The 15,291-nt window shown below is 36.5% G+C and overlaps 1 protein-coding gene across 1 annotated transcript in view; it reads right to left on the reverse strand.

The window, feature by feature from the left end:
- Nucleotides 1-14,479, reverse strand: part of RXFP2 (relaxin family peptide receptor 2) — a 69,979-nt gene extending 55,500 nt beyond the window's left edge. The window contains exon 1 of the mRNA XM_007520292.3: nt 14,354-14,479. Within this exon, the coding sequence (XP_007520354.1) occupies nt 14,354-14,396 (43 nt within the window). The 5' untranslated portion in view covers nt 14,397-14,479. The remainder of the gene's footprint in view (nt 1-14,353) is intronic.
- Nucleotides 14,480-15,291: the final 812 nt, after the last annotated feature.

Below are 15,291 nucleotides of genomic sequence, written 5' to 3' on the forward strand. Positions count from 1 at the left end.
ACAATAAAACAACAAGGGCAACAAAAGGGAATAAATAAATAAAAATAAAATATAAAAAAAGAATATTTAAAAAAAAAAGAAAAGTCATGCTGTATTTTTGCATAGGAAAACATAGAAAAATACATAAAAAAACAGAAAGCAATTACTTGATTTTATAAAGGATATCTATAAACTACAATAGTATATAATGTACTTAATGGTGAATATTTTTAATATTTAAAACTTTATTTTATGTGATATATATGTATAGACACACACACATATGTATATATGCAGAGGTAGAGAGAGAGAGAAAGAAATAGATTGAGAGTGCAGAAGTGGGGGCATGAGAGGAAGAGAGAAGCCAGAGCACAATGTTAACACACAGCGCTGGGAATTGAACTGGGCAGCTGACCTATTTTCTTAGTCACACGATGAATTTTCATTTTGAGGTTGGGAATATTCACTATTACTGCATCAATTCAGCACTGTGATGGATGAGTAGATGACTTAGCAAACGTGATAAGTAAATCAATGATATATTGGAGGAGAATAAAGAAAACTGTATTCATGAATAGACAAATTGTAAACATAAAAGTCCAGGATAATAAAATATGTGTTTAGTAAGTTAACAAGGCATCTATAAAATCAACCTAACTTTCTCTATATGGAGCAACAAACAATTAGAGAATGAAATACTTTAGAAGCATGCCTTTTACTGTAGCATTGCAAGTATATTTAAGAATAAACATAGCAAAGATTCACAAAATACTTTTGCAAAATATATAATATAAAGAAATAATAAAGACCTAAGCAAATGAAGACTTCATGTTTTCATTGATTTTTTTTTCCCCCTGCCTACCGGGTTATCTCTGGGGCTCAATGCCTGCACCATGAATCCACTGCTTCTGGAGACCATTTCCCCCAATTTGTTGCCCTTGTTGTTGTTCAGTAGGACATAGAGAAATCAAGAATGGAGAGGAAGACAGAGGGGGAGAGAAAGATAGACACCTGCAGACCTGTTTCACCACCTGTGAAGCGACTTCCCTGCATGTGGGGAGCCGGGGGCTCGAACGGGGAATCCTTATACAGGTCCCTGGGCTTTGCACCATGTGTACTTAACTTGCTGCGCTACTGCCTGGCACCTTTATTGATAATTTTAAGTAACATATTTTACTTAATAATTTCAAAGGTGCTACTTTTCTCCCTATTGATCTCTATGTTCAAATCCATTCCAGTATAAATCCAAGAGTATGCAGATATTGATGTGTAGCAATGGACAAGATGGTCTGGGCACCTGGTAGAGCACCCAGGTCCAAACCCCAACCCCCACCGGCAGAGAGGGAAGCTTCACAGGAGATGAAGCAGTACTGCAGGTGTCTCTCTGTATTTCCCCTCTCCCTTTTGGGTTTTTCTTTGTCTCTGTTCAATAAAAAAATAAAATACAAAAAAGAAGAAATGAACAAGAAAAAGGGCTGTGTGGTGGTGCATCTGGTTGAGCACACACCTTAATAATGCACAAGGACCCAGTCGCCCCTGCGGGGAGAAAGCTTTGAAAGTGATGAAGCAGTGCTCTCTGTCACTCTCTGTCTGCCTCTCTCTCTACCTCACCCTCCCCTCTTGATTTCTGGTTGTCTCTATCCAATAAATAAATGAACAAGACATTTTAATGCTTATGTGGTAATACAGAAGGACATGAACAGCCAAGTCAATCTTAAATAAGAACTAAGAAAATTTGTAATCTGTAAAGTGAGACTTATAATAATAATAATAACAATAATTCAAGTAGTCTGATATTGTTGTCAAGAGTTAAAACACACAAAATGTTGGAAAAGAGTAGAAAATTGAGAAAAAGACAGACACATATACAAGCATTTGATATGTGACCCGGCAGATTATAGATCTAAACACAGAAATACAAAAAGTAAAGTAGTTTCTGGAAGAAAATAATAGGACAAAATCTTTTCTCTTTTTAAATTGAAATGATGTCGGCCTACAAAGCTGCATGTCTAGGGGTACAATTTCACATATCTTCATAATATCTCAGCATACCAGGCCTACCACCAGAGAGCCACTGCCCCCACACCCATCCTACCCATCCAATGCCCATTGAACTCCCTCCATCTTATCAGTCTGCTCCACAGTCCCGTTTAGTAGCCCCAGATCTGTGGTCAGAGACTAATGGTTTGTTTTTGTTTAATTTTGTTCTTTTCCTTATTTCTTTATATTCCACTGTAAGATCATCTAGAATTTATCTTGAGAGAAAAATCTTAATGACATTGAGATAGAAATTTCAAGGAGAATACAGAAATCAAAAGAATTAGTCATAAAGGAAAAGATAGTTCAATTAGATTATCTAAAAGAAATTCTCTTAAAAAGTCAAATGAGAATGTCATCTTTAAGAAATTATGAAGTTGGGAGTCGGGCAGTAGCGCAGCGGTTTAAGCGCATGTGGTTCAAAGCTTAAGGACCGGCATAAGGATCCTGGTCAAGCCCCCAGCTCCCCACCTGCAGGGGAGTCACTTCATAAGCAGTGAAGCAGGTCTGCAGGTGTCTCTCTTTCTCTCCCCCTTTCTGTCTTCCCCTCCTCTCTCCATTTCTCTGTCCTATCTAACATCAACAACTACAACAACAATAATAACAACAATAAAACAGCAACAAAAGAGAAAATAAAAAAATATAAAAAAATTTTTTTAAAGTTTTAAAAAACTATAAAGTCAAGTTGTTGAGTAGATGTTTGTGAGAAGTCTGCCTTTAGAAAAGATATCTTACAATAAAGGAAAGATGAACAGAAATTGAAAAGATGGAAAATATCTTAATAGATAATGAATAAAAACAGAACAAAACAAATCTGAAAAGGTTTGAAATCTCATTAGATTTTCAGAACTAAGGCTCTGGAGCTTCTAGGTTACACACACACACACACACACACACACACACACACACACACACACACCCCTAAGGCTCTAGAGCTTCTAGGTTACACACACACACACACTAAGGCTCTGGAGCTTTACACACACACACACACACACACATACCTAAGGCTCTGGAGCTTCTAGGTTATACTCTCTTTCTCTCTCTCTCTCTGTCTCTACTAAGCTAGGGCTTAGTAGGGCTTAGTAGTGCTCTGGGAGTTTCTCTCTCTCCCTCTTTCTCTCAAATCAGTAAACAAATATTTTAAAAAATCTCATTGTTGATCAGGGAAATACAAAATGTCCTCTTATTCTAGATTAATACTAGAAGTGTATTATAAAAAAATAATAGGTACACACTGTTTGGTGTGTGAATTGATGCATGCTAACATGCTGATGGGAATTTTACTTGGAACTTGTAGTATGAAAAACAGATTGCCTTTTTCTATATGATAAACTTAAACTTTGCAAACCTTGCCAGTAATTTTGTTTCTAGGTGTATGCCCACAGAAATGCATACACACCTGCACCAAGAGACTTTGATAAGAATATTCACAGAAACATTATTCATCATAGGGCCAAAGTAGAAAGAATAAAGTCCTTGTAAAATAAAATGAGAAAAACTTGTGGTGTTATCATCAATGGCATACTATATTGTTTAGAAAATGAACAAGCAAAATAATCACAAAGTAATTTAAGATCAGGAATAACCAGTGGAGGACTGGGAAAAAGCTTAACATTAGAGCACAGGGCCTGAGTGCCTGAGGCCTTCCAAGTGGATCACCATATGCCAGTGCTGAGTAGTACTCTGGCATGTTTCTTATGAAAGTAAGTATTTTGCTTTTAAAGAGTAACCACTGGAAAATTCTCTTTTACTTTTTTTTTTTTTTTAAAGCAGAGCGCTGCTTGACTCTGGCTTATGGTGGTGTAGGGGATTGAACCTAGGACTTTGGAGCCTCAGGCATGAGAGTCTCTTTGCCTTGCCACTATGCTGTCTACCATCTCTCTTTTACATTTATAGTCTTTAAATATGAGGTCAGGAAAACATTCCTTGCAGCTCTGATTTTCATGGTATGTGATATGAGGCCGGAGCTGGGTTGTGGTGCGCCTGGTTGAACACAGATGATACAGTGTGCAAGGGTTCAGGTTCAAGTTCCCACTCTCCACTCTCCGCCTCGCCTATAGGGAGGAAAAGTCATGAGCAGTAACGTGGTGCTGCAGGTTTCTCTCTGCCTCTTTCCCTCTTTTTCTCCCACTTCTCTATTGATTTCTCGATGTCTCTAGCCATCCAGTAAACAAAATAGTTAAAAAAGAAAAATAAATAAATATCTTTGAAAAAAGATATTGAGACACTAGTTTGATCTATTCCTTTTTTAAAAATATGAATTCACATTTTAATTTTTTTTAAATCTTTATTTGATAGAGACAGTCAGAAATGGAGAGGAAGGGGGAGATAGAGAGAGGAGACAGAGACACCTGCAGCCCTGCTTCACCACTTGTGAAGCTTTTTCCTGCGGGTGGGGACTGGGGGCTTGAACCCGGGTCCTTGCGCCCTATAACATGTGCGTCAACCAGGTGTGTCACCACCTGGCCCCCCAACTTGATCTATTCTTTGTATGAGAAAGGCAGTTTTTCTCTTTCTATAATCCAAGAAATCATTTTCATGAACACCTTACTAATTTTTTCCCAAACCAGTCCAGAATATGAATTTGGTCTTTTTTTTTTTTCTCCTAAAACATTGGTCACATAACTATGTAGTATTTATGTCATGTTGTTATAACTGTTGTGTGTTTTTTTCTCCATGGCTCACTGTGCTCCCACTTTATGAAAGGGAACACAGTGTCATCAGCAGTAGGTGCTGAAGATAATTATGGTTGAAAGGAGCACCTATTAATTTTGATATCCCACAGACTAGAAAGTTTGGTTTTTAGCACTTACCAGATGCCTCCAAATTGTAAACTAAGCCCAGTGAACATTTCAGGGATAACAGTGCTGTTTTCCTAATTGGCCTACAGCTACCTACACCCTGTATGTGGACGTGGGGAACACAGAGGCACTTCAGTGACAGTCCATATCACTAGCGGACAAGTCAGACACGGATGTACGCATGAGAGATGTGAGCAGGTTTATAGAGAAGCTTTATGATCAGTTTGCATTTCTCATTTACCATGTGTCAAGGCTTTAGTTTTTTATGTTGACATTTTTGCTTGAGCCTGTTTACCACGAAAAGGAGAGGGGCATGTCCGGAAAGTTTTGCAGTGGGCAGAATGCCTGGCATACAAGCATGAGGTCCTGTGTTCACGGCCAGCGTGATGTTCTGGCTCTCTTTCTCTCTCACAAACAAACAAATAAATAGATCTTTCATCTTTTAAAAATAAGGAGAGATGACTAACCTGTCATTTTTAGAGGGACTCTATGTAGTTTGGGGTAAGTTTGGTTAGATTGACTTATTTTTTATTGCCACCAGGATTATTGCTGGAACTTAGTGCCAGCACTATGAATCCACTGCTCCTGGAAGGCACTTTTTCTTTCATACTAGCTGAGACAGGTGAGAAAGTGAGGGGAGGATAAATAGAGAGGAAGAGAGAAAGATAGTCACCTGGAGACCTACTTCACCCTACCTGCAGGTGAGGAGTGGGGGCTTGAACCCGGGTTTTGTGCATGGTAACGTGTGTGTGTACTCAGCTGAGTGCACCACTGCCCGGCCCACTACATTGACTTTTTCTGCTTTACTCGATATGCCTGGGAATCAGATTAAATTACAGGAAATTTCCTCATGCTCTTCGCATTGTAAAACTCTTGCTGTTTACAATATAACAGAAAAAAGAAAGAAAAAAAGAAAGAAAGAAAAAAAGAAAGAAAGGGACAGTATTTCCCAAACCTTGTGTTCTTAGAGAGAACAATTTATTTTTCTAAGTAGATCATTCTAGTTTTAGTTATTAGAGTATTTGATTTTTAATGTTACTAATTTAGCATTTAAATATTTAAAATGATTAATAATATTATAAAGAATATAATTTCATACCTACCTATATGTGTGTGTGTACAACTTACTACACTCACTGCCATAGGTCCTGTGCCATGTAACAGAAATGTACATATATCCCTCAATTAGACTTTTTATGTCCTTTGGATATATGTTTGGGGTGGCATTGCACAAGGGTATTTCCAAATTCTCTTTCTTTCTCTGTTGTTATTATCTATTTAACAATAGTTTACAAAATTCTAAGATTTCAGGGCTATAATTTCACACTGCACATGGTGTATATAAGTCACCACACTCTGCATCAAAGATCTGGACTCCCCTCTGCCTCCTCCCATCTCATTTTCACTAAGTCCAAGAAAGAGTTTGGTTATCATTTATATTATGCATGCTCGTTAATTTTTGTCACCTATATTCTATATATGAACAAAACCATCTGGTAGTTTTTCTTTTTTTTTTTTTCTCCCCTCCATACTGTTTTCCACAGAGGCATTTCCATAATGACATGGTCTGCATACCTACTGGAATTTTATTTTCTCCACTTTCTTGCCAACATTTGATTTTAATCATTTTGATGCAGTCCATTCTTGCTGATGTCATTATGATGTTATGGTTTTAATTTACTCCTCTAAAAAGAAGTGAGATCGAACATTTTCATATGTCTGTGGACCATCTGTATGTGTTCTTTGTGTCTATTCAGACTTTTGTCCACTTTTATATTGGGTTTGCAATTTTTGTTGTTGAGTTGTATGATTTCCTTTTATGATTTAGATAGCAACCCCCTGAAGATAAGTGATATGAAAAATCTTCTACTTGTTAGGTTGCATTTTATTTTGTGGCAGTTTCTTTGGATGTATAAAAAAACTTCTTAATTTGACTTAGTCCATTTGCTTCTTTCTTGCTTAGTTTGCCATTGCCAGTGGGTTTAGAGCTGCACTTTAAAGTAGGACATGGGCAAGAATCATAAAAGAACAGAACAGAATTTGTCAGTAGTACTCAGAACAAGTTAGTATAGTTTCTACTTGAAAGTATGTTTACATAAGTACTTTCTTATCTTAGACTCACAGAGTTTGAGGATTTTGAGGGAATACATGCCCTTAAATACAGAATGGGAGATAATAGGTATCTCTTGATTTTTTTTTTTTTTACCAGAGCACTGCTCAGCTCTGCTTATGGTGGTGCGGGGAATTGAACCTGGGACTTTGGAGCCTCGGGCACGAGAGTCTCTTTTCATAACCATTATGCTGTCTACCCTCCACCCTTGAATTTTTTATATATATATTTTTGTAGAATTGCAGAGGAGATTAAGAGGAGAAATACTTGTTATAATAGGCTTGTTATTTTTTAGTCTATGTAGTTGAAACAAGAAGTCTCAGAGGAGGAGACTAGGAAAGAGAGGAAAGGGGGACAGGAACCTCCAAATCTACACTCATCTTCCTGCAGGCAAATGACTAGATTGCTGACTGCAATTGAACAAAGACATACATAATGAAAACCAGGTGACGAATAAGAAAAAGGTTCTTCCTCCAAGTCAGAAGATTCTTTCTGACCATTTGTGTTATGAGCTTCTTTCTTTCTTTTCTTTCTTTTTTTATTTAAGCAAGGAGACATTATGAGCGTATTTCTTAAGAAAGGAGTGATAATTAGCATCTGGATACTTTAGTGCCAAACTTGCATATTAATTACACTTTTTTGACTTGTATTTTGCATTATGAAACTGTTTACTGTTTACACACTGTAGGTCCAACTGTTTCTTTTTTCTTTTTTTAGTATTTTATTTATTTATTAATGAGAGAGTTAGGAAAAGAGAGAGAGAGAGAGAGAGAGTGAGTGGACATGTGCTGCCGGGGATGGAACTAAGGACCTCATGCTTGAAAGTCCAATCCTTTATCCACTGTGCCACCTCCTAGACCACTCCAGTCTGTTTCTTTAACACACACACACACACACACACACACACACACACACACACACACACACACACAGACAGGAGTCCAGGTGAATCCAATTAGCAAACCTGGGCTACACCAAGAGTATAACAAGGAATTAGCATTTTTTAAGAGGTAAAACCTTCTTGCATTTTCCTGTGCTACCTGCAGTAGCCATGCTTTTAGACTGTGAACCTTTATGCCAGGCTTATTAGATTACTTGGGGAGCTTCAGTATGCACCCCACTTTAGACCTATTGAAAATGCAGAAATTAGTGCCCAAGAATCTGGTTCTTTAAAAAATATTTTATTTCTGGGAGTCAGGCTGTAGCGCAGCGGGTTAAGCGCAGGTGGCACAAAGCACAAGGACCAGCATAAGGATCCCGGTTCGAACCCCGGCTCCCCACCTGCAGGGGAGTCGCTTCATAGGCGGTGAAGCAGGTCTGCAGGTGTCTATCTTTCTCTCCTCCTCTCTGTCTTCCCCTCCTCTCTCCATTTCTCTCTGTCCTATCCAACAACGACAACAACAATAGTATCTACAACAATAAAACAACAAGGGCAACAAAAGGGAATAAATAAATAAAAAATATTTTAAAAAATATTTTATTTCTAAGGACCACTTGTGATGGTTCTTTGACATTCCCAGTGAATACTAACTTTGTGCCTGCGACTTGAAAGGTGATGAGGTAATGCTAGAAGCTGGAAGGCAGGGCCAGGCTGTGACTTGAATCCAGCTCTGTTCAGTAACTACAACCCCACCACTCTGCTATCTCTCCTATTTCAGTCTCTGCCATTTCTGTAGAACTTTACTTCCTGACTCCCAAGTCTCTAGTGTGTATGCCCTCCTAGGTCCAAACTCTGATAAAAGCAAATGTTGAGGAGTAAAAATTCACCTTTGTTTCAAATGATGGACCATCACAAGAAAATCTTAAGTATGCCACCCACAGAATGTTTCCCCCCATAGACACAGAAAAGGTAGAACTTGTTTTTGTTTGTTTGTTTGTTTTTTTCATGAAAACATTCAGTTCACAGAAGGATGTACTCTCCACAGAGCTTAAGAAGAGAAAAACATCGGTGAGAGTTAAACCCACTTGGTGTCAGGGAGCCAGGACCAAAGGGCAATTCAAGCTTAGTTTGATGCCTTTTTGAGAAAAGAGCTGAACACAGCCTGATCAGAACCTGATCAGCAGGCTTCCATGAAATCTGTGAAGGCAGTGAGCCCATGATTGTTCCTGACGCTGAAGCAGCTCTGCATTGGAGTATTACCGCTCGCTCAGCGGTCAGCAGGGAAGCCGCAGTGCTACTTCCACAGATTGGGATTGAGTTGGAATGGGGTCACCCACAAGTAACATCACTGAGATAGAACTTCTACCTCAGATCTGAGTGCATCCTGGGTTCTGTTTAGGCTCTTAGGAGAGCACTCAGAAAAGTATGAAGAGCAAACACTCCAATTTCTTGAAAATATTTAAGTTCGAGAAAATGCGGGAGGCTTTTCACCTAGGGCACTAGCTGATAAATAAGTCTTAGAAAAAAGAAAATTGGTGAAGATTCATATGATTAAAATTCTCAGAGAAATAATTGAATGAATGATGAAATAAAAATGAAAATTTATAAAACCAGTACAGACATATGTAGATACAATTGAATTACTGGAATAAAAAGGAAATGGATCATAGAAAGGGAGAGCAAGTTAAAATTATGTTTCCATCATCAAACACTTATTCTATTAACGGAGACCTTCATTGGGCAGCCAGTACAAGTACAGAATGCCTTGCTGAAACTCTGTTGGGAGATGCATCTTAGAATTTATAATTTGCCGGCTACCCAACTGCAGGGGAGTCACTTCATAGGCAGTGAAGCAGGTCTGCAGGTGTCTATCTTTCTCTCCCCCTCTCTGTCTTCCCCTCCTCTCTCCATTTCTCTCTGTCCTATTCAACAATGATGACATCAATAACAACAACAATAATAACTGCAACAACAAAAAAGGGCAATAAAAGGGAAAGTAAAATAATTTGATTTCTTTTAGATAGCTAATATCGTGCAGATGCTATAAATTACATAGTATTCCTTGCTACTTCTTGGTCAGATTTCCACAGTCTAATAGATTAATATGTATCTATAGCACAAAGCTTGAGATTTTGCAGTAAGTATGTAAATATAGATGCTGAAAAGCCTCTGGATATTTCTGATCAGATTTGGTGAACAAAGAAGTCCCGTATTTTGTTTTCAGAGTCTTCTCTGAAATTGTAGATAAATTTCCGTGTACCAAATTATGAGAGGAAATTAGTGTTGAAATGATTATTTTATTTATTTATGTATTATTGGATAGAGCAGAGAGAGGGGTTAGGAGAGAGAGAGTGTGTGTGTGAGGGAGAGAGAGAGATACAGCCCGGCTTCACCACTCATCAAGCTTTCCTCCTGCAGGTGGGGGCCAAGGCTCAAACCCAGGTCTTTGAACACTGTAATGTGAGCACTTAACCAAGTGTGCCACCACCTGGCTTCCAGTATTGAAATTATAACTACAGATAAAATATATTTGTTCATTTTGGCCATGTATTATAACAATCTGAGCAAAATAAGTGGTGACAAATGACCAGGTCTGGAGATACCATGACAAAACCAAATAATAGAAAGGAAGTGGAGGAGAAAGGAACGACAGTGCCTGAGGACTAGAGAAGGAACTTAGCAAAGAGAAGGTGACTAGAGATAAAGAGGACTTGAGGAGGAGCAAGTTGAGGGCTAGATACTCTCCTAGGTGACAATGAAAAGGCAGGTGATGATAATGAGTTTGAAACAAGCCTGGGTGTTAGAGAGCCTGGATGCGGGGTGGATGGAGTCTGAACTGGAGAGTAGAAGGGCTCAGAGAGCAGGAGAATTGAAAAAGCAGAGTCACAAGACAAGATAGGAATGTTTCAAAGATCTGAAAACTTGGACCACAATCAAACGTTGATTTGTAGAAACGGTGGGAAGAGAACTCAGGCAGGCAGCTAAGACATTGTGTGGACAGGGGAGAAGAAGAGCATATCCATATATTGGGAAGCTAAACTGAGCTGAAATGGGGGAAATGGAGAGGGGCAGAATCAGAAGCCAGAACAAGGGAAATGAAAACACTAGGAATGGAAGGTAGGAATGGAACAAAACAAGAGCCCTGTACAAAGTAATACAAAGGATTTTTAATATCCTAGTAATAAATGCCTCAGTAAATTGTAATAAAGTTAATCATTCAATTACAGCTTCTTTCTAAAGTCATATCCCATTCAAAAATCTGTTTACTACACGAACATTTTATAACAATGTTGAAATTTACAATAAACATTTTTTTACAATAAACATTTACAATAAGTATTTTTTGTCTTGTGGATGTTAGTTTATTTACCAAGCAAATAAACCATTTTTGTGTACACACACACACACACACACACACACACACACACACACACACACACACATCCTAAAAACTCTGTCATGGACTGGCAAAGTAGCTCACCAGGATAGTGTATAGTATACCTGCTTTCTTATGTGCATTACCCAGGTTTGAGCCCTGTCCCTACCATATTGCTGGAAACTTGGGTGCAGTGTTGTCTACCTGTCTGTCTTTTTGCCTGTCTGGTCTGTCTGTCTGCCAGTTGCACTCTCTGAAAAAAACCCAAAATCAACCCAGAACATCAAGCCCCAGGAATGACAAAAACCCAAACCAACTAAAAACAGCCAGCCAGTCAACCAACCAACCAACCAACCAAACAAACAAACAAACCAGTATGTTCATCATTAGGGACACTGAAATTGTTCTAGCTCATTGAATTTTATTTAGGCTCCAACTTTCTAGGGAAAATGCCATTTTCCAATATCAACTTATTCAAAGAAGCGTCTTAATTTTGTTGTTTAAAATTCAGATCTCGTCAGTTGGGAGTCCTTGCGTCTCTTGCTATATGTGATCTTACTTATTTACAGTTAGATAAATAAATGAATAAACATCTGTTGTAAGATGTTTATTCATTTATTTAATATGAATAAATTGACTGATATGACTGATCTTAAAGCTTTAATATGACTGATCTTAAAAGCTTAAATGACTTTAATATGACTGATCTTAAAAAGCTTCCATTTCTGGGCTTTTGATATTTCTCTCCTCCCTCCCAGCAGGCTCCAGTCAGCCTTCAAGCAGGTGAATTTCCTTTTCATTAGTGGGGCTGTTTCAGACTCTCAGTATGACTGACCTGCAGTAAGATTGATCTTCACAGCTATCAGCAGCATGGATGCAGTTGTGTGAAATTAAAATTTAGTCGGAAACCTTTCTATTTTTTCTTCCAAGTCACAGTGACCAAGTTGAATTGACATTACTTGGAGATAATCCCAAATTAAAATTTGAATTTGTCCACCAGGGGGCACTCGAATATTGCTCATTTCAAAGGTACTTCAAACTCTGCTCACTGAAAATGACTGCATTTTTCAGAGATGAACAAATACTTTGAATCAAAAGCACTTGATAGTTACCAGGTAGCATTCTCATTACTTCATGCTTTTTAATTTTCCATATCTATTTATTCTTATAGATTATAATATTACCCATAATTAGCCTATGTACAAACTTGTGTATGTTCAGGGGTGGTGACTTGTGATTGGTTAACAAGGATACCCAGTAAATAAACACATGGTAAGATATGTTGACATATTTTAAATGATAAAAAAATATGTTAACTTACCAACTAATGTCTGGAGCTTAAGATAGTCAATATCAGTCATTGATTGATCACTCAAATGTGAGCTCAGTCAAAAGAGACAATCAGAATTTCTAGCTTTTACTTAGTTCTGGCCTCAGAATTTATAATCACACTTAATGAAGTTGAAAAGCTATCTTTCCTCTTAAATCTGTATGACTTTTTCTGTTTAGTGTAAGTTTACTGCTTTATCTGTAACCTTTCCTTGTGAAAAAATTTGCTGACCATATAGCAAATGAATATATTTGTAACTAGGAGTAAGATATCAGAGCATTGTTTAACATGTCTTACTTCGATGATAACTAATCCTAAAGATTTGTAAAGATCTGAGTTAACATTCTGAAAGGAATGTAAAGTTAGAAAGAAAATTCCAGGTAGTTACCATTTACTTAAAAATTAAAAATAAAATTATTTTAAAAATTCTTTCCTTTTCTTAAACTAATTATTTTATGCTAAATCTTAAAACATTATTTTAAATGGTAGATGTTTACAGTCTCACAAAGATTTTACTGCCCTTAGCTAAACCAATCAGATGAACTACAAATAAAGGCAGTATTATAGTAAAATGTGTTAATTACAGTTACATTCCTGTACTTTAGAGAATTTTTTTTATGGGCACACATGACCTCCATAAAATAGGTTGGATCACAGAACCACATTTAAACTTTCTACCCTTAAGAATCAGCTAAAATTAAATCATATAAGTGTGCATAGAACATAAACTTCTGAGAGAAGGTCTACGACAACAGACTGAATTCTACAGCTATATTTCATATAAAATGACCCCATATGTTGCTTTTCCTTATGTAACACTTAGCTTTTCATGTTAAGTAACATTAAGATAAAAATCACGCTATTAGAACAATTGGTAAAAGTAATCTGAAACATAAAATTTATTATTTTTTCAAATTCAAACAAAGATACAAATGCCTTTTTAAAATTTATTAGTTTCTAAGTAATCGATTATAGTTACTGTATTTTATTTCAAGACTAAATATATACAGCTGAGTTGACTTAATGAATTTGCAGATTTTAAAAACCTAAAATGAATTTTCTCAGAAAAAAAGAACAAATTCAAATTTTAACTCTTGTTCCAAGAGGTTTATCAAAAATATTTAAGAAAGACTGTGACCTCAAACACATTTTTGAATAATAATAAACTGATCTAGCATTGAATAGATTATTTACAAATGTACATTTTAACAAGACATGAACAAGTCTTTTTCTTTAAAACTGAAAGAAGATTAGGTTTTTGACTTTGCTATAAAAATGCCACTAAGTTAAAACTGATTAATTTGACCTATATAAACATGTCTTACTATCAAAGATAGATTATCTAAATAGGTATAGTTTTGTACATTTTAGTGACTTTATTTTAGATGAATCTGCTCATAAGGATTGCTACTGAGTTTTAGACTTCTCTGTGGTTCTGCAGTCCCCAGTTTAGCTATGTTAGCATCAAACTACAGTAACTAATAATTCATAAATGCTATGAATAGCTTTCAACAGGTCAAAAATTTATAAGACAGCAATTAAAACTTTGTTATACATTTATTACAAACACTAAACATGTTTATCCATTATACTTGACATATCAGACAGTATTTTCAAATAAGTTTAATCTACATTTTAATAGCTTATGAAGGCAAATTTCTAAATTAAAATTTTGTTACACTCAAAAATTGCTAGAGATGGAAGAATTGTAAGCAATCCGTAATAATGATAATGCAGTATGAATATAACGAGCCCGTCATAAATATGATGAAACTAATCAGAAACACTAGATTCTTTTCAAATTGCACTCATTTAAGCAAGAAAGCAGCAATCTTACCTTTGACATCTATCAGAATGACAAAATGAAGTAGAAGAAGCATTGCAATCAGTCTGAGGCTGAAGAGATGCTTAATACCAGAAAAAAAAAACAATAGGTTTACAGCAATTGACTTATTAGACCTGTCTTCAAACCGCAGAAGGAGTTCTGATATAGTAACTTCGGTGCCTCCCATGTGTCTGAGCATGCTCACAGCTAGATCTTTACTGGCATGTGGGGAGACGGTCTTTTGTCATTACAAATGATCTTTTTGTTGTTGTTGTTCTCCCATTTTTTTTTAGTTTTGTGTTATTTTAAATCAACAGATGCATTTGGTCATTAATTCACCGTAGTCTATAGATACATTAGTAATATTAGATAAATATTTTGAACTACTTACATTTTCTCCCTTAAAACACATAGTACATTTTGCTCCTATTTAAATGCAATCATGTACAGAAATACTTAAGTATGAAGGGGTGTAGATTTACACTTAGTAGATGCTGAAGCTGTATGTGTGTTTTTCATGCCATAAGCAAGAGATGAAAAGTTACTACAGGCAAATACACAAACATATACATTTATTCTAATGAACTTCAGTGGTTTCCAGTGACATACAGAAAGATAGTAATACTTAAAATACATGCCTTTATATTTAGTGGTTTTACACTACACAGTCTTTATACAATATTTATGCTTCATTTGCTTCCTCTCTACTCTTATTTCCTTTCCAAGGTAAATAACTTTATTCTTACATTCAATTCTGTGTTGGACATCTATTAGAAAACGTTAATTATAACTTAATTCTTACAACCTGATTTGGCTTTTAAAACACTATAGTTGGTGCAAATGAATGTAAAAAGCAAGGACTTTTTGATTGTAGAATTCAGCTGATCTTGATGTAAAGATTTCTCTTGTGGAATTTCAGTGTCAGAGTATATGTTTTACTGACTAAGAAA

This window comes from Erinaceus europaeus, chromosome 5, assembly GCF_950295315.1.
Source record: "Erinaceus europaeus chromosome 5, mEriEur2.1, whole genome shotgun sequence".
Classification (NCBI taxonomy): Eukaryota; Metazoa; Chordata; class Mammalia; order Eulipotyphla; family Erinaceidae; genus Erinaceus; species Erinaceus europaeus.